General features: G+C 36.9%; 1 protein-coding gene across 1 annotated transcript in view; it reads right to left on the bottom strand.

The window, feature by feature from the left end:
* Positions 1 to 1,357: 1,357 nt before the first annotated feature.
* The window catches only part of atp10a (ATPase phospholipid transporting 10A), a 53,352-nt gene continuing 33,791 nt past the window's right edge, over positions 1,358 to 20,918 (bottom strand). The window contains exons 11-21 of the mRNA XM_079627791.1: positions 20,767 to 20,870; positions 19,463 to 19,589; positions 19,157 to 19,341; positions 16,649 to 17,000; positions 13,121 to 13,197; positions 10,696 to 10,821; positions 9,564 to 9,764; positions 8,921 to 9,001; positions 7,726 to 7,830; positions 5,866 to 6,053; positions 1,358 to 4,661 (exon numbers count right to left, since the gene is read on the bottom strand). Of these exons, the coding sequence (XP_079483917.1) occupies positions 3,926 to 4,661; positions 5,866 to 6,053; positions 7,726 to 7,830; positions 8,921 to 9,001; positions 9,564 to 9,764; positions 10,696 to 10,821; positions 13,121 to 13,197; positions 16,649 to 17,000; positions 19,157 to 19,341; positions 19,463 to 19,589; positions 20,767 to 20,870 (2,282 nt within the window). The 3' untranslated portion in view covers positions 1,358 to 3,925. The remainder of the gene's footprint in view (positions 4,662 to 5,865; positions 6,054 to 7,725; positions 7,831 to 8,920; positions 9,002 to 9,563; positions 9,765 to 10,695; positions 10,822 to 13,120; positions 13,198 to 16,648; positions 17,001 to 19,156; positions 19,342 to 19,462; positions 19,590 to 20,766; positions 20,871 to 20,918) is intronic.

Here is a 20,918-nt window from a genome sequence, read left to right on the forward strand (position 1 = left end):
AATTAACATGAAAATATTCTATTCAACACCAAGTTTGATGTCAATGAGCTTCATGAGAATCATAAATCTGCCTTGACACACCATATGAGTGAATGAATGCACATACGCATGACCAAAACTTTTCTGGGAATAATGACGTTAAGTTTAGCCTGTTCCTCAAACAAAGGCTCAATAAGACTTTGAATATAGCGCAACAAGTTATACAGACCACTTTTATGACGCTTTTGGAGTGTTCAAGGAAGAGAATAAAACAGAATGAGAGCACAAGAAACATTGGCTTACCATTTATTTTAGTTTTATGACATAAAGAGTTGTTCTTGTCAAAGAAACAAAACACAGAACGAGTGAACAATTTAACAAAAAACCCCAAACATGTCACAGAAACACGTGGAACAGGTTTTTTTATAAAGGGCTGTCAATGAGTGAGTCTAAAGTGAGAACTTGCTGAACCTTTATGTGACTTTAACAAACACCAATTACAGTACAAAGAGCCAGGAACAGTCATGGCAGCGACGACAGTGACAAAAGTCATGCTGAGTATTAAAAAGTCCACCCGATGGTTACATGTGTGCCATGACAAACTGTGAAGGACGGCATTCCTGCTGGTGTTTTGCCCTGAAGTTAAGGCTCTGGAATGCAACTGTGAATGGGTTCTATTACAGCATGTGATGCTTGGCCAAGAACTTGACAGACCTGAAACCTGGGATCCAAGTACTGGCACATTCCAATCTAAAAAACAAACAAAAAAACACCAAAACAAAGAGTACAGACAAAAACCCCAGCATAATCTCTTAAATTCCTTAAAAAACAACTGTTTTTCTCTTATTAAACTGCATTCATTATTAGAACTCCAAATAACTTTACATATACTGCACGCATATAAAATTCACTACGTATTGCCGTCTACATATGTGTTCTCCAGTGTTAAGGCACATAACATATATTCCACATTGTATAAAACCGTTTTTCTCGCATTTACTAAAGCACTTCAGCACATACAAAAGTTGCTATGATCAGACTACGAAAGTAAAGTCCAGGATGCTATAAACATTACAACTTTGACGAGACAAAAAAATATTGCTCAAAACAGCAAATGCTGAACCTGAGCAGTGCAGAAGGAAAACTGAGGGTACAAAGTACTTGTGTGCTCCATATTAGCTTTTTAGGTTTTTACTATCGTATGCAGACGCAGTCAGTCATTTTCTCCCGATCACAGCCAGCTTAATACTGCATCGCCCACTTAATATACAACCCTAGGTTTTTGCGGTTAATAATCACAAGAAAGTACAATTGGAGGAGCTTGCAAAATATAACACCCTTGTTTTTTGGTCCGAGCACATTCTGTTCGCACCATTCATTGTGTAATGAGCACAATAGATCTCATAATCCTCCTGGTAGGCCGTTCATAAATCAGCGGTTTTGATAGCGACTGCCCAAATGAGATCTTGAACGAACAGATTGGTGAGGCCTTGAGGTTATGCGAGCACAGCATGACAAATCATCTCATAAAAACTATTTTAGCATCTCTCTAGGGGACTGTGATACGCCACACCACTGACATTTGCAGAATCGTGGAATATTCTATTGCGGAACAAAAGGATATCCACCCATGTGCTCGCCTGATCCGTCCATTACACATTACAGAGTCACAGCCTGGTTCATTAGTTCCTTTAGAATAGACTGATCAAAACGGAATGTTTTCATGAACATGTGCTTGCGGTTCCTGAGGGCGAGCGCGTCACGAATGCATACAATACATAGAGATTCCTGTAATGAAACAATAGGACCGGTTTGGATACAGTATCTGGGGCTGTTAGGGCACAAAGACACATATAGGAATAGTTCCACCATAAAAGACAATCCTGCCATCATTCACTCACTCTCGTGCAGTTCCAAACCCAAACTTTCTTCTATGTAATCCATGCAGTGTAATTCCAATGTTGTTTTGGACACCATTGACTTATTGCATGGACGAAAAGTTGAAAAAACAAAAAACAAAAAACAGTCAATCAGGTTTGGAACAAAATGAGGATGAATAATTGATGACAGAATTTGTAATTTTGGCTGAAATTTAAAAGGAGGAGCAGCAACCCTGAGCCGATTAAATCGCTAAATGATCAATCGGTCAGCAAGAGCTTCCGGTTACAGTACAAAAACTCCAGCAGTCATGTGCTTCTTGCATCTTTGGTCAAGGTTCTTGTAAAGAGTAAACAGCAGAAGAATACAATCACAGCGGAAGATACATATATGAACCGATAAGGCCGAAAATGACTAAAGCAAACAGTAAAGTGGCATTATCAGCACGTCCTTCTGTTCGCGCATGCACTAAATCAGATCTTCCAAGGCCGTCTGCCAAGATCCTTTGCTGTCAATAAAAACTAAGTAGCTTTATGCATCGGCCTCTATTTCCTAAAGCACTCTGCACTATGACTGATTGAATATAACTATATATAAAAAAGGCAAAAGTGATATCCTATTCTGCAATGTGTACATACAAAAAGCAGCAGCAAAAAATTTAACAACAAGACATAAAAAAATACTTGAGCTGGAACCTTCCACAAGCAATTTATGCATGTTCAACTGTGCTAGACTAGAGGACAGTTCCATTTTTACAAAGCAATGTTTGACTCCTTCAAGTCTGTGATGATAACATTTTAACATTGCGTAGATGTCTAAGAGCTTCAATAATGGAATGCAATAGAGTAAAAATGTTATGCATTGTCCATCTAACAGCAAAAACAAAATCTCAACAAGTGTAGTGTGAATCTGTGCATTCGCTAAAATGGTTTCAAAATCTTGTGTTAGTGCTAGTAGCAAGTTTAAGGAATTTCACAAACACTTTGCAAATAGGGTACATAAATCGTGTAATAATAGCTACTTGAACAAATAGTTTATTCAGCATGAACTATTGGCGAACGAACCAATCAAGAACTAATTAAGCGCTAGCATGAGCTACGACTGGAGCCAGAGGGAGTCATGTGAATAATGGCCACCTTAACTACATGTTTGAACAAGTTTGATAGTTAATGCATTAGATTGGCTGTATAACAAAGTATTTAAAGTGAAAAAAAAAAAAAAATCTGACTTTAATAAATGTGTTTTAATTACATTTTTAAATGGGATTATTCATGAAAATTTAAAAGTGTAGAATGTGAAGTGAATGTTATGAAGGCATTATGATGAATTAAAATCATGCATGATTAATTTATTAAAAGTCGGAGTAAAACAAAATAGTTGAGATCCTTGTAATAGAAAGTGTTAAAACATGAACTAACATACTACAACACGGTTGTAAAGGCTGTTATTAATAAAAATGACTCCAGTCCAGTCGCAGCCAAGCACATTACTACGTTTTTTTAATTAGATCATACCTTTATTTAAAAGTAAGCATTAGTTCAGGTATTAGTAAATGACTTCTCATGTGCACTTTTGGCAAAGTATTAGCGGAATTTCTGTAGCTACTGACAGTGAAGGGTACCGTGAATTTCTAGGGCTGGGACGGGGAAATACGAGCGTAGTGCTATCAGCAGTGTCTGATGGTAGAAGAGGAAGGTTCTTTAAAGTGCGCCAGAACATCCAGGTTCAAATAAACAGATAAAGGAATGTGTCTGGACTGCTTCTGCCTCGAGAAACAAACCCCCTCCGCTTTTGAGATGGTTTACAAAGAAAAAAAATTAAATCCCAAAAGTCAGTCAGTCAGTCATTGTAAAAAATAAGACAATCCAGTTTGCATATGCTGGCCACACTCTCTCTCTTTCTCTCTCAAAAAACAAACAAACAAACTTTATTCTAAACTTTATACATCTAAAATATATATATATTTATGTAGTACCAACCTATATCTTCATAAAATAATCATGAATATATAATAACATTTTCTTAAAGCTAACGTGCAAATTTGAATCAGCGTAACGGGTAGAAAGCATCATAGAAATGTTGTTTTGAGTGAATGTTCTTGTAGGCAGCTAGATGACTGGGTGTGATCCACATCCCCGGCCCGTTTCAGCAGGGATTTTTGGTTTGAATGCTCCTCATCGTCTAGCTTTTGTCCCAAAACACAACTTCTGGGTGGCGACATGAGCTGCATAGTCTCGGTTTGAGAAAGCAACGGAGTGGAGGTGAGCAACCCGACCTGACAGAGGTCTATTGGGCTCGGCGGGGCCTCCAAGCCCGTGCTATCCAAAATAGTCCTGGGGCCGGGAGTGTCTTTGGAGTACGGCAAAGTGCCTGTATCGGGACTCGAAGGTTCCTTCGCGCAGTGCAAGTTCTCAGATAGGGGGCCGTCTGAGCCCTGTCTGCAGGACTGAACTTTCTCCTGGATTCTGAAGTTGAGTGTGATATGGTTGTCAGAGTTCTTTGAGCTTAATGGTGTGTCCGGCATCTCCATGCTCTTAGATGGGATGGGGCTGGCTATAGCTTTCTCCTTCTGTTTGGTGCCACTCATGTGGGCTTGCTTTGCCCTGGGCCCGTAATCTTTCTGGAAAGGCCTGCAGAGAGGGAAAAATGGGCCGCGGGGGGCAAACAGTGACCCGAGTGAACCCAGCTTCATCTGGCTCTGACTCAGGAAGAGTCTGCGCATGTCCACTGGCAGTTTGTCCAGTTGTCTTCCCACGTGGACAGGGTTTGGGAATAAAGTTCCCTGACAAGCTCTATAAAAGTATCTGAGAAATGAACAGTAATGAGTTAGAAAAGAGGAAACAGAAAAACTGTGATTAGACATTACGGTAACATTTAAGTACACACTAACAAAGCACTTGCAAATCATTTGCAAACTATTAGTTTATAGCTAATTAATAGTTTATAAACTGAAGTTAATTCATTAATAGACAATATACAAATAGTGAGTTCTTTATTCATTGTCACTGTTATTAACAAAGTGTTGTCGTTTAGTTAGCTCATATGTAAAGAGTTATACTGTATAATGCTCTGGGTAACACTTTATAATAACGTTCAGTTGTAAGTCATTTATAAGTGGTTAGTTATTGATGAACTAATAATTTACAAAACATTCATAAATGATTAGCAAGTGATATACTAACATTTTGTGTATATTTTGTGTATATTGGGTAACATTTTGTGTGGGATGGGTTACTAACCGTTACAAGTCATTTACAAGTGATTAGTAAATGATTAACTAATTATTTACGAAACATCACTATGCATTCATAAACGATTAATAAGTGATATGTTAATTATTGTAATGTATGTTTTGGGTAAGTCATAAAAAAAATGTATGTCATAAAAAAAAATAACTAAGTATGACTTAAGCTGTTTATCTCACGGGGACCAAAAAATGTCCCCACAAGGACATTTCCCCCCCCATAATATAGGGTGTACTGAGACACAAACAAACATGCTTTCCATGTCTTATGGGGACTTTCCATAGAAATAATGATTTTTATACTATACAAACTGTATATTCTGTCCCCTAACCCCAAGTGATGTATTTTAACAACGTGATCTAATAAATATTGGTATGCATTTCATATTGACAGTATGAGTTGCCTCTCATATTGACATATTTTTGGTCACACTTTAGATTAGGGTCCAATTCTCTCTATTAATATTGGTCATGCAGAATAAGGCATTAACATGTGCATTTTAAGCACTAATAAACAGCCAATATCCTAATATGAATGCTAATAAGCAACTAGTTAATTGTGAGAATTGGATCCTAAACTAAAAAGGTGTTACCATATGCTTTTTAAACTATTAAATGCAATAGAAATATGTAATATTGTATCCATCACTGGCATAAACTTCCCTTATCTAAACGACAACATGGAATTAAATTTAAATGGTTAGGTCAAATAATTAGAATTAGGCCAAATAGTTACAACAGGGCATTATCACGTGTAGAAATACCTGGGAAGAAGAGCGGCGACAGGTGTGACAACACACATCAGGTAGAATGTAGGATCAACCAGCAGCTTCTGCATGGTCCAGTACGTGTTGGAGGGAGAGAAACAAGTTGGGCAGGAGGCGTTGTAGCACAGCGCCACAGTAAAGAAGAGAGCTATACTGAAGCCAATCGATACCCAGTTCATCCACGTCTGCGAAATAATTAAAGACAATCAAGGCAAAGTTAACCAAGAGTTGCTAAATTGACCGAATTAGATATTGTACCATGACTCAAAATGAGAACAAATTTGAAAACGCTTCATACATTATTCACATTGTTATTAGTGAGAATTAAAAAATGCAAGAACACTGGATCAAATGAGTTTCTGGTTATTTCTATTATGTGATTTAGTCTCTACACTATGTGCAGCAGAAAATAGAAAACCTAATGTCAAAATTCAACCATTTTCTGGGGAGCATGTAGTTTGCACTTGGTGTAGCAAGAGTAAAGTTTGTTGTTTCAATCCTAAAATACATCAAATTATGAAACTGAAAAGGGGTGCGCACAAAAATTGACGTGCAACGGCCTTCTGATGTGTACTTGGCCTCCACACTGACCTCACCTCAAATGACCTAAAAAGGAGTTTCACTCGCTCTCTCTAGTACATGTGTTCATTTTCCCAGGCAGCATGTGGAACGATGAACCTGCCAGCCCAACTATCGGAAACGTTTACTCTCTACTTGAGCCATTTACTGTGAAGAACGGCCTCTTTCACACCAGAAGCCATCATCATGTCCGGAAAGACAGTGAGGCTGCAGAGGACATTTTTCACGCACCGAAACTTGTCAGCTGAAAATTTACAGTGCCGGTGTAATGGAAAAAGCTCTAATCCAATTCGCCCTCATAAATCTAAAACAGCGACTCATGAATAGAGGGGGAAAATCGAGGAGAGGCAGGTACGGGCTGCACACATACATAAATGCAGTTCGCAATACACCAGAGGACATGCATCGGTAAAATCAACTATTAGCTTTGGCCACCCTGTGCGTGTGGGCCATGTGTACGCCACCGTGGTGAGCGAGAGAGACGAGCACATTGGCCTGGACTCAGGCTCTCTGCATGGGCTGTCAGGCTGATGTATGGCCCCTGATGGCACACTATCTCCCGGTTCAAACCAATCATGGAGGCTCCCTGCATAAAATGTCTCTGGCCGTGTCAGCATCATCCTGGTCTTCCTCGCTACAGTGTTCGGCCTCATTTCATACTTGGAGAAAGTAAGGAAAGGCTTGCTTTCTTTCCCCCCTCATATACATGTGTGGGATGGGTTTCTGATTTCAGTAAAGCTAAAGCACTTTATCATTTCCAAACCTCAGGTGGATCGTACACAAGACGTATATATATATTCATACAAATTGCGGCACCCTACTGGATTGTTTTAGAGGAAGTTTAAGCAACAGTGATAATGTAGCAGTACAATGTTTCAGGGTTGCTGCTGTTATTAGAGTTTAAGATCTTTCAAAGAGCTGAACAAATATAATTAATACTGTATGTCATAGTGAAAAACGATTTAAAAGGATTTTAAACTTGCTTTACCATTGAGTAAGTTAATAAATTAATATATGTATGAATATAATAATGTTTCTTTACCTACATGCATGCAAAATGTCATGCAGGGACATCCATTTCTAACTGATTGCGTAAACAAACTGCTCAGTCGATTCATTGAAATGGACTGATATTGATCTGAATGACAACAGACTTAATTTCTCTTATCAGCATTTCTGCAAATGACGTTTAGGATTAGTGAGTTTGGCCCTGAGTTTTAGCCACTACATCACACCATCCTATTACATTTTGCATTTGATAAAACAAGACTTACTCACCCAGGTTTTGGTTTCGATTCCCAAGTGCAGCAAAATGGTGAAGAGTGCCAAGGTGGTGATGGGAGTTCCCCACGTAAACAAATCCACATCAGAGTCAACGTAAGCCTGCAAAAATACGACATTCAGACAACACTGTTGCTTACTAATAGACTTGATTTTAAGTATTTTAACATCACACTCTGCAAAATTCCTATTCTTAATTTATTTTTGTATAAAGTTGCAGTTAAAATATCTGAAAATCCTTGAAACAAGATCAATTGTAATTATTAAAAAGATGATAGTTAAAAGAAAAAAATCTGCCAGTGCAATAAAACAAAATACACAATCAGTGAAGATCTATGAAAAAAAGTTAACTCTTCGCCGCCAAACACAGAATTGTCAAAAACTTGATTTTCTCAGCGTTTTGCTCAAAATGTTGTTTTAATGAAACTTACCTAAATTCAAGTGTTCATAAAAAAAGAATACTAGAATAAAACTTTTCTTTTGATATTTTTCATGTTCAGATATTCATAAAACTCAAAAATATTCATATTCTGGGGGCCATGAAATTGTGAAAATTATAAAAAAAAGATGGTGGTGGCTGGCAACTTTTTTTTTTTTAAACACTGGCTGGTAAATAGTTAAAATCTTATGTGTTGCATTAAAAAAAAATCCTCAAAACAAGAATATATGTTATCAATATTTTTACTGGAAAACGAGTAGTTAAGAAGTCATTTTTGCAGTGCACTTAAACTTTAAATACTGTACTAGAATGTTTGGTAACTTTTATGCTTTATGTAAGCTTTTATGTACAATGCATTAAAGCAGTATTCATAATGCATGTTATAATGCATTATATCTTTTCATAAATGTAACCAAAATTAAAATGCATTATAATATTTGCAATTACATCTGAAATTAGTTGCTTACCATGCGTTTTAAAGCATTATCATTTCCAGAGGTGTAACAATGAATTACAACTGTGATTACAATTATTCATGAGACCACACAATGCATTACAATGTGCATTGCAAGGAATAATTAATGCTTTAAAAATACCTTCATAATGCATTATAAATAATGGCTTTAGTGTTACCGAATGTTCCATTAAGATCAGATTGGCCTTCATCTCAAGCAAGGCATACTTGAGCAGCCAAGTCATGGATTTGGCATTACAGAATTTCAGCAAATGCACTAAAAATCAAATCAAACTTACAAAGTAGGGGATGAAAAAACAGATGAGACTTTGGTAAAAGGCATCAATCATGTTCATCCAGAACATGTAGGGTTTATATTCCTGTAAAAGAAATTGAGACAATCAGGGGCAGTTAAAACTATTCAGACGAGCCCCGTTTTATTATAATGTCATTAGATGTTCCACTAATGGAGTCATAGAATGTGAAGAAATGGTTTGTGAATAAATCAAAATAAAAGGAAGACCTCTGCAGAGGCGTATTGTTAGCAAAGCAGAGGCAACCACAGCAGTTTAATTGTCCCAGGTTGCACAATTTCAGCACTCCCAGGATGATTAGTGGTTTTTATAAAATGTTTGCTCTTGCTCGTGCTGTTTTCCCCCTCATGAAACTCAGCACAGAATAAAAGACCCATTTTGAAACGGGTCAGCAAAAAACAATCAAAGCAATATCTGTGGCAACCGTTGCATGGGTAATATACTTCATCTGCTTATAGAGGATCTGCTGATGCTGCAAACTGGGGGCAACTCATGTGTGAATACATGTGGCAAAACGCTGTTCATGGGTTTTATTTACCATTTACATTACACTTTCAATAGTCTTTTCCATCGCAATTATAATTCGATTTATGCTATTCACGGACGTGTAATTATGTTCTGCCGGTACCTCTGAGTTCTGTCCATTCATGTAGAGCTGCGGCAACTCCTGCAGGGTTTCTGCTGACACATCTTTGTCCAGGATGCCCGTGATGAGCTGAGGGAAGGCGGAGAACATCAGGTTGAAGAAGATCAGATACCACTGATCAACCATGGCTGACCCAGAGAACCCACAGTAGAACTGATACCAGAAGATGAGGGCAACAAACATCTAGATTGAGAGAAACAATAGAGGGGAAAAAGGGTAAGACAAAGACAAAAACAAAAAAAGGGTCTACAATGAGGTCTGCAGCTGCTGCCTCATTACAAGTCATGCATCTTCATTACGTCCGAGACGTTTCTAGGACCTCCCCAAGAATAGATCTTCATTAATCAAAGAGTATATGAAGAACAGACAACAACGTTTAAGAGCTTCTCGCTATAAACTAGTCATGAAAACTTCAACCTGTTAAACTGGATCCATTATCACAATTACACGACTCTCTGGAATACTGTATTCGTCTTCTAATTGGTCAATCCTAAAATCAATTTATTTAGTATAATGGCTGAAGTAAAGGTTATCTGTATGTTTACAGAAACTAATTTCAAAGCATAAAAACCTTTTAGTGCAAATGTAATCATTAACGTTTTAAAAATTAAGGCCTATTCATTTAACCAAATATACAAAATATCGCTGTTTAATCATTAAATGTAAAATGATTAAACAGCGACATTCTAAGGCATCAAGATGTTCAGTTGAACTTCATGAAGTGCGATTAGGGCTGAATGGTATAGGGGAATTTTTTTTAAGATATTTAATATTCTGATAATTTTACAGGATCCATAAACACCCTGTAAACTAATTTCTTCCTTCCATATCACTTGTATCACTAATTTTCATTCTCACAATAAAACTATTTCCAACATAAAATCAGCATTTCATTTGTATACATGCATTTATTTGGTAATTAGCCATGTAATAAGCAGGTTAATATACAGTGAGGCGATCATTATTGCAAAATAAACCTCAGGATGCAATAATGATTAGCTTATATATTATCCCTGCCATTTAGTTCATAGTTCTTCAAAGTTCCTTTGCAGTAGATCAACCTATATATTAAAGCAAATTTTAATCATGAAATGAGGAAATTACGGGGTCTCACAGCGTTTTTGTAGAAGAAGTAGAGGATCATGTTGGCGAGACGAGAGTAACACCAATGGCCATGAACCAAGAGCAGCTTCTGCAGGTATCGAAACCGTGGCAGGGCAAAGTCACTGGCCATTACCGCCTATGAACACAATGTGAACAGAACAGTCAAAGACAGTAAATGTGGACAATATAAATGTCGTCAAACCTTTATTAACAATATCAAATACTCAGAAAGGTAGAATAGCTTTTTTTTTTTATGAGAGCATATTTGTGCATTATTACAAAGAGTTTTTTTTATTTTTTATTTTTATATATACACTGTTTCCTTATGCTTATGTTACATGTTGTCCCAATGAGTTCAAGTGTTCAAACATATTCATATAAAATGGATTTTGATGACATCTGCCTTGAGGCCCAAAAGATCCATCATGCGAGACACAAAAATGGTGGCATGGCATCCATATACATTCAGAAGACGAAAGATTAACATCAGCCTGGTGACAAAACACTTGTAAGGACATTTTTGCATAAAAGAACTATGAAAAGCCTCCCTGCCGGTGGAATCTGGTGAAAACGATCCTCCGTCCATCACCCATCTATTCTTTATGATACGTTTTCCGACAGCTGCACGAGTCAGGCAGTTAACATGCCATCCATCAGCGTGACAGATACTCCCTTGTCGCCTCTAATAGCATTTGGGGATTTTAATCAGTTACAATTGGCCTGACAGCACCATCAGCCATGTTCGCCACCCTCACTGTCATTCTCTCAACATCAAGAAAGCATAAAAAAAAGGTATACAAAAAAAAAGAAGGTGAGATTAGTTATTACCCTGCTGTGTTTGGTACATTATGTCACCGGGACAGAGTCACAAACAGATTCTCATTAGGGTTGTTTATACTGAATGCTGGCCTCAACGAGATCTCAGATAAGAAGAGCCCTTTGGCACACAGCGGAGAGTGGCGCCTCATTGCGTCCAGATCTTTCTCTGAATTAATTAATGAGACAGAGCGTCAAACAGATGAGCTCATGGCGCTTCCTGTCTCTCTTCTCACCTCAGAAGATTCTGTACGCTTGCCACTGAGAACGGGGCTGAGGGGGGTGGGTAAGTGTTTTGTGGGCAATGTAGAGATTTTCTGAGAAACCAGAATGAGATTTGCGGTTCCCAGAGACGAACAAGTGGAGGGTGCTTTATAAATGAAGTGCTGAAGCAGCCGTATGCTGCAAGTCACCTAAAAGTCAGACTGCTGCCACTGCAATACAGTGCATTTAGGTTAACTGCCGTTAAGAAAAGCATGGGTCAATATATCAGTGGAAGAGTCCATTTAACAAAAAGGTTGTATAAGGCAGTGGTTATCTACCGGTTCTGCTTCAGGACCCAGATTCTAAATCAAGTTGCAAGTTAATACAGTACTATTAACTCGAGGAAAATATGCTAAAATAAAGCATGGAAACGGATGAACTTTATACTTCACATTCTTGCTGAACTCTTAATCAACTCGAATTTTATAGCACACATACATTATATATATATATATATATATATATATATATATATATGAGGTCAATTAAAATAAATGTATCAAAAGATCCTGAAAGAAATGCATCACAATTTTCACAAAAATAGTTAGCAGCACAATTTTTCTTAAGTGGGGATACATTACATATTAAAATATATTAATATAGAAAATAGTTGTTTTGAATTCTGTTTTGTTTTGACCTTTAAATAAAATATTTCACAATATTACTGATTTTATTGTATTTTAGATCGAATAAATGCAGCCTTTGTTGAGCTTATCCGAGCTCTTTCATTAAAAACTGTTACCGACCCCAAACTGTAGTGTATTTTACTATCCTATCCTGGATCACGATGGTTATAAATATGCAAGCACAAAAGTGTCAGATTTGTCAAACACATAAAATCCCATTAATGTGGTAATTGTTATAGGCCTTGTTTTAGCAACTTACACTTATTTAGCAACGTACAAAAGAAAAGAAAAAAAGAAACAGCACATTTGAGTTATAACTCATGAGCGTGTAATTTATGCATCAGAAGGTAACATGAAAATATGTAACTATACTCGATAATACGGTTAACTGCATCTTATCATTTGTATTTATGAGATCTACAACTCATAAATGGGTTGTAAACCACCAGTTGCGAACCACTGGTGTAAGGTACCATTTATCAACTGTCTCTCCATATCTTGGCCAAAACATCTTCATAAAACATGAATTATGTATATCCATTTTTTTGGTGCATTAACTCTGCAGTCCTGCTTTGCAATGTTCATTCCTCTTGTACTCTACACTTGAGGCAGAGCAGAAAGTTTGCTCACACTGTATGCTCTAGATTTAGTCAGAATGCAGTCATCTCTTCCATCCCCATCCTCTTTTAAACAGCATTACTTCCCCTTGTTCTTTCAGTTTCTCCTCACCTGCATGCCCTCCTGTCCGGAGATTCCGACCCCCACATCAGCCACTTGGATCATACTAACATCATTAGCTCCGTCACCTAGGATGAATGAGCAAACGAGAGAGGTCAAGAGAGAGGGTACAGGATTTATTCATTCCTGTTCACTTTGCACAATGTCAGCCTGCATTAATGCAAACATTGCATCAGCAGCAAAGTGCTCTGCTGGCAGAAATAAACAACATAAATTAAACGCAAAAGAGCCCAGAAGCAAGCTGTGTTTTCTGAAATAAACCAGAATGACATTAACGGGGTGACATGACTTTACATCAATGTCACCTTTTACACACCTATAGTCTGAAAAATGCTTACTACAAAGTCAAATTACACAGGAACCCAAGCATTAGGGGACGGTCATGCTAAATTTTGCATGCCATTAATCAGTTCAAGCTTGGTGAAGTCTGAGCTGCAAATTCATATAGCAACGTTTGAACCGCAAAAGATCTAAATGTTACAAATTAACTTCTTAAACTAAACGAAGCACATTGTTAAACTATTAAACCGAAACTTCAACAAGAAAATGGGAAAAGACACAAATGTTGGCTCTTGAAATGTTGGCTCTTTCTGAAAGCCTCCCATTTTAATGGTCGTATAGCTATAAAACTAGGTTAGACAGATTGAGTGGGTTAAAGATTTGGGAGTTTGTATACTAATTTCTTTTTTCTAACAGCTTGTTCATAATTTCAAACTAATAATGAAAGTCAGAACAGCCTGAAGGACTTATCATAATGTGATCAAAAACTGCTAGTGAGATTAGAAATTATGAAGCACACAGTTGGATAATGGGTTTAAAAAAAAAAAAAAAAAAAAAAAAGTAATTTTTTTGTATTATATTATAATTAAAATTATTAATTATATTATATAATTAATAAACACTATTATAAACATGAGAATAAAGGTGTGGCCTTTTTGAAAGATAATATAAACAATGACAAAACGGTTACGTAATTATAAACCAAATTGACAGCACGTGAATCTTCTGTATGGTGAGAGGCAGAGTGTACTTCAGTTAACACATAATATGTTTTCAAAGATGTTTGTCTTGGACTTTTGAATCCGCCTCGAGGTGTTTTTTTTAAAAATCATCTTCTGTTGCCCGAGGCATAAGGCGCAGTGCAGACTTGACCCCAAGCTATCATCAAAAGCTGACTTTCAAGCTAAAAAAGCTAGTAGGCTTTGAAGTATATAGAAAAGTAAAAGCCCGCTGAGACCGTCAGTCGCCTTTGTCTAAACTGAAACAAACAAGCATGGCAGCCAAATTCAACAAGACCACCTTTATTTGAAGTACACCAAACAAAGCAAACAAGTGTGAGAACCGGTAACATCTGCTGCGAACGTGTCTGTACACCATATAAGTTTGTTCATTAGAGACAAGGCTCTGGATGCATTCTTTAAGGAAGTCTGTCAATTTCGAAGGCAAAGGATATTATTTGCACCACTGCTGAGGGTAGTTTGAGCACTCTCACATTTTCATCCAAAAATGACAGTTTATGTTAAAAAATCTGCTTCTTTCTTTTCACAAGGCATAAATGAATTACAAAACCTTTACGGCAGGGGTATGACCCGAAGTAACCCGCTCTTCCAGCAGGCAGGTGGTTCAGTCTCGATGCACCTTGCATCTCTCTCTCTCCCTAAAGCCATCTGGATAATTAGCCAGAGTGCTGCGTAGGCTTGTAAATGTGGCATTCTGCGCTGGGGAAAGGACAGACACGTGCAGTCCAGTCACCATTGAAATGTTTACTTGGCAACACTGGGTCGGTACCATTAATCTCCAAATTCCACTTGCCAAGCAAAAAGTACAAGAAACTACAAAAAAAAGAGGAAATCTATGCTACCCATTTTGTTCTTCTTACATAGAAAGAACCATTTATTGCTCAAAGGGGTGGTTCTCCCAAAAATGAAAACTCTGTCATCATTTACTCTGCCTCAAATCTTTTCAAACCTGTATGATTTATTTTTTTGCTGCCGATCTCAAATGAACATATCTTGTACTGGTTGTGCTCTTCCATGCAATTAGAGTGAATAGAGGCTGAAGCTTAGAAGCTATAAAAAGAATGCAAGTTTCATAAAAGTGGTCCATACGACTTTATCAGTGCATATGTAAATATTGTATAATTTTCCCACTGCATCAGTGAGCTGATATCAAAGACTCAGATCAGATGTGTGAACAAACCAATCTGGGCTGCGTTTCCCAAAAGCATCGTAAGCCTAAGTAGATTGTAGAACCGTTGCAACCAATGGTCTCTACGATCAACTTCGCTCACAAAGCTTTTGATTATATAATAATATTATTTATAACAAAAAATACAATCTTTATCATTGAATCCACTTGTTTATTCACATTGAGTTGACAGTGTGAACATTCTTGTTTCCTTGATCTGAGTATTCAAATATTCAAATTTGAATAATTTGATTCTTTTAACATTAAATAAAGCACAAGCAGTAGCCTACCTGGGATAATCATGGTCATGCTTTGTGTGTTGTTCCAGACTCAATGTCGCAGAAACCGAAAACGTTGGTTAGGACAAAAACTGTCATTACCATGGAAAAGATCCCTTTTATCACGTGTTGCGCTACATCTGGTTAGGACACTGTGTAATACGACACATTGTACACAACCATTCAAAAGTTTAGGGTTGGTAATATATTTTAATGTTTTTGAGTCTGTTAAGCTCACCAAAGCTGCATTTGAACAAAAAACCCTGCAAAAACTGTAATATTATTTCAGAATATTATTATCTAAAACAAAAGATTGCTATTTAATTATATAAAAAAAATGTAATCTATTCCTGTGAATATTCACCTTTGCTATCAGCAGCCATTACTCCAGTCTTCAGTGTCACATGATCCTTTCTAATCTTTCTAAAATGCTGATTTGCTGCTCAAGTAATATTTCTTCTATTATTAATGTTGAAAACAGTTGTGCTGCTTGATATTTTTGTGGAAACTGAAATATTTTTTTCAGGATTATTTGAGGAATACAAAAAAAGTTGAAAAGAAGAGCATTTATTTGAACTATAAATCTTTGGTAACATCATAAATGTTACATAAATGGGGTTGTAATACACTGCTCCTGTGAAAGCCCTCTCATAGACTACTTTAATGCTGCTTTTGTGTCCTTTCTGGAGCTTTTAAGGCTTCAGTCTCTGTTTGTTTTATGTAGCTGCATGAAAAGAGCATGGAAACATTTTCTGGGCTTGGAACAACATGAGGGTGAGATGGCATCTTCAATTCTGGGTGAGCTATTCCTTTAAATCACCAGCATTAGTTCCGTGGAACACAATGAAGTTTATTTATGTGTATTGTCTTGCAAACTAAGGACCCATCAGCAGCGGATTGGAATATAGTTGAATTTGTTTCATGAAAGAGAACAACGTTTTTAAACTAAATACTGTTAAAAACCCATTTGAATGATGATATGTTAATTAAGCAGTTGCAACAAACACTAGATTGGAGAGAATCGTAAAAATGACCAATACAATCATTTACTTACCTATTGCCAATGTCATGACCTTGAGCTTGTTGCGCACCAACTTCACCACCATGCTCTTCTGCAAGGGTGTTGAGCGACAGCATAGAACGGACCGGCAACTTCGAGCCACCGCCAGGAACTTGTCCTCCAAACTCTTGTCCAGTGCGTAGGCCAAGGTCCGGCCGTCGATCACCAAACCTAGCCGGTGCACCAGGAACGGGCTGGAGTGGCCAGAAGAGGCCGGGGAACACACTGGAGGAGAGAAGTGGATGCCAGCATAGTCTCTCGCTGCTTGAGGATCTGGTCGAGGGTTGCAAAGAAACTTGGCCTGGATGTAGCGCAAGCTGTTCTCCAGCAATACAGCACAGGTTTCCTGGTAAGAGTCCACACAATCAGACACACACAAAAAATCAGGAAGGTCATAAAAGGACAGAATAAAGATCTCACGAGGGTTACACAAGAAATAAAAATTACAGTACAAATTATATAACAAATTTATTATACCAAATCACTTTTAATAAAGGGATACTTCACTCAAAAATGTCAATGTTGTCATCATTTACTCATCCTCATGTCGTTCCAAAGCTGTTTGACTAAAAAAAAAACACAGATTTCTTAAAATATGTTCTTTTATAGTAATCCAAACCATTTGGTTACCATCAATCTTCAAAATATCTTTTGTGTTCCACTGAAAAAAAAAAAAATTATACAGGTTTGGAACGACATGAGGGTGAGAAAGGGATAATCCACTCAAAAATGAAAATGTTGTCATCATTTAAAGTAAGGAGAAAGTTATGACTAATGCAAAGGGTCAGTGATTAAGACATTCCTACAGTATATGACAACTCTTTGTTTTTCAAAACAAAACTCATGCGGATGCTTCACGTGTTCTCTAAGGAGACAAAATGAAACATCACAAGAGCTCATTCAAGTCATTCCAGCTGTTGACTGGGGGAAACATCTACAGTCTAATGGTGGACACTGTCATGCAGGGGAATACAGATATAGTTTGGTATATGGGTGTTTTTTCAACTATAGATACAGTTTGGTATACGTTTGAATCAGTGAATCAGTGACTGTATGAATCTTTTCTCTTCTAAATGAATTTTTGGACTAAAATAACCAACCTTTTATCTAGTGTAGGCTAATTTCATAGCTAATATTTCAAGAATATATATTTTAAAAAAAAAATATATATTTTCATTAGTGCTTGACCGATATGGATGGTGGAAACTGATATCTTAGAGAGCAGGGTGGCCGATGGCCGATATAAAGCTAATATGTGATACTACTATCTTTAAATGAAATAGTGTGATATCACATGCTGCAATTATCTTTATTTTACATAATATTTACAAAATTAGATATAAAATATTTGAAAAAGAATAATTTCAAACAAAAAACCCAATTCTTTACAGTATTAAGTATTTCTTGCAAATAAAGAAATTGTTACAAGCATGACTAAAAAGTAAACACTAACTAACAGTGCACTTTTAAATAAAAACTTCTTAAAAGTTTTTTAGACATAATTTATTAGACAGAACTGTTAAACTAAGACTAATTAATGAAGTCAGAGAATAGGAGCTTTTGGCACTTATCAGCCAAACAGAATAACTTATTATCTGGCCATGCCAATAACTAAAAAACTGCAAATATCGGCCTACCACTAATTCTCTTTTCTTTTTTGCATACTTAAAGCTTAAAAACTATACCTAGAAGACATTTGACATTGAGATCAGTTAGATTTATAGAAATAAAAACAAATAGATAAATAACTAGCCACTGGGAGATGAAATTGCCCATAATGGAAAGAACACCCATACAGTATAGATGAGTGAAAAAAAAAAAGAAAAAAAAAGGGGGTACAATAGTGGTAGAAAGTGAACTATGGTTTGGGTTTTCAACCGGCACAATCAGGCCTACAGGTTATGGGCAATACCTTCAGACATTTTTGTCATTCCTGGTAGCAAAAAGCAAAACAAGAACAATTACTTAAATCAGAGAATGAATAATTAAATACAAGATCAAAACAAACTCCTCCTGAGATAAAACAGAATTATAAACAGGCTTTCAACCCCTTGTGAGAACTGATATTAAACATTTTCCAAACCCTGTAGTTATAAGTGGGACTGGGCAGCATTCCTAAAATTTGTCAGCTGGAGTGGGCAGTCTAAGAGTAATTGTTATTGTTTTTACACAATGCTTGTAGTGTTGGGAATTATGAAACATTTCCGTAAATCAATTCTTTCGAACATTTCAAATTTCAATGAATCAGTTCACAAATTAAATTGATTGATTTCTGAATTCAAAACAGAAGTGCTTGTGGCCCTCAACTTTCATATTGTTTGGAGGGGTGGAATCTGATTAAATGATTCACTAAATAAATAAATCAACAGATCAATCGTATATTAAAAATAGTCATCAGATGCAGATGGAATCCTCACTCAGTCAGCAACCAGAAGGAGAAGGAAGTGATGAGAAAGAGCAGAGCCCATAAGAAGAGACTGCAGCAGTGCATGTTGGGTGTACCTGTGAGTCAGCATTAAGAGTGATTATCTCCTCCTCAGGGTCCAGCAGTTTGCAAGCATAGGCAATGTTGATGGCAGTCTCTTGTTTATCTCCTGTCAGCACCCAGATCTGAAGGCCCGCTTTCCTCAGAGAGGCGATAGTCTCTGGGACCCCATCCTGAAGTCTGTCCTCAACACCTGTTGCTCCTATTGAAAAAGACAGAAAGAAAGGTTTTATGCATATGGCCACTGGTGTATGGCACTAACCAGTTGTGTTTTGAATCCTAAGATGTATATTGACTAAGAGTGCTTTAGGAACTATTTTTACCTAGAAGTTGGAGGTTGGTCTCTAGTCGTAATGCAGACTCAAATAGCAGCTCCTCCCTCTTCTGTATGGCTGTCTCGGCCTCCAGGTGGCGCTGTAGCCAACTGGCATACTCCTCCTTACTGAGCACCTGGACCAAACAAAAACTATCTTCACATCACTGATAGAGGTGTAACATCAGCTCAATGATGTTCAAGAAATATTATTTGTGATAAACGAGTTTGGATAACGCAGTGATTTCCCAACTGTAGTACTACATAAAATAAAATGTTTCGAAGAGAAAAAAGGAAAAAAGAGAGAAGAGCGCAATAAGGTATTCTGGTTGCTGGCTTAAAAAACAAACAGGTGGAGAAAATGAAACTAACACAATAAGAGGCTTGTTAAACTTTAAACAGCTCCTTTTATGTATGATTTCACACTTACTCGTGTGAAAAATAGTGGTACCCAAGCTGTTCAAAGCTTCCCTTCTGTTAAGGTGACTACTTAGCAACAGTGGCTGTGAAGCATGCCAAAAAAAAAAAAAAAAAAAAAAAATCATACTTGTATTAAACCAGTGTCAGATCTTAGCTAGGAATTAGTGACTAAGAAATGGAGAGAAAAGTAACGTTTTGTTGGTTAAAAGTCTATGACAGCAGAAATCTGTAGGTCCGTGTGAGCATGTGAAGGTTTGTTGACATTTTTTGGGGGGGGGGAAACAAAACAAAATAAGAACAACACATCTTACCACATCAGACTCCCACAAGGAGCTCAAGACACCGGGTTAACAAGTCAGAGAAGAGAGTGAGAGCATATATTACCATCCATGAGATATGGAGAGAGAAAGAGAGATGAGAGAATGATGGACAGAGTGAGAGAGAGGGTTGTTGATCTGTCACACAGATCAGCACTCTGGGAAAAAGCTCACACACTTGTAACCCATCTGTGCAAAAACACTTTATGGATATAAACTCAGTGTTTGCCTTGTAAAGACAACCCAAGTGTAAATGTGAAAATAAAAATTAAGGCTTTGAATCGATTAAAGATTTTAATGTTGATAAATTAAATCAAATTAAATACACATCAATATAACCCAAATGAATGTAATTCAGTTAATTCAAAAACTTGATTTGTCTAAGTGTATATTGTATTATATTATATTCTTTGCCCACTGCATCACGTCTTACTATTTACTGGAATTTATGTACATCAAATGCATTGATTTTTTGTGTGTGTGTTTTGTATAATTAATTGTTCTAAATAAAAAAATAAATAAAAAATTACAGCCCTTACAATATAATTATCTAATTATTAATGAAAGTCACTGTTACCTTTTTGGCAATACAAAGCGTTCTGAGGCCATCTGCAGCATAAAGATTTAAGTAGTTTTGAGTTTTATACAGAATTTTCCTTTGTCGCTTTCCTTTGCAATCATCTGCAAAACAAAAACGAAAAACAACAACAAGAGAATTAGGCAATTCAT

This window comes from Phoxinus phoxinus (assembly GCF_949152265.1).
Source record: "Phoxinus phoxinus genome assembly, chromosome: 11".
Taxonomy (NCBI): Eukaryota; Metazoa; Chordata; class Actinopteri; order Cypriniformes; family Leuciscidae; genus Phoxinus; species Phoxinus phoxinus.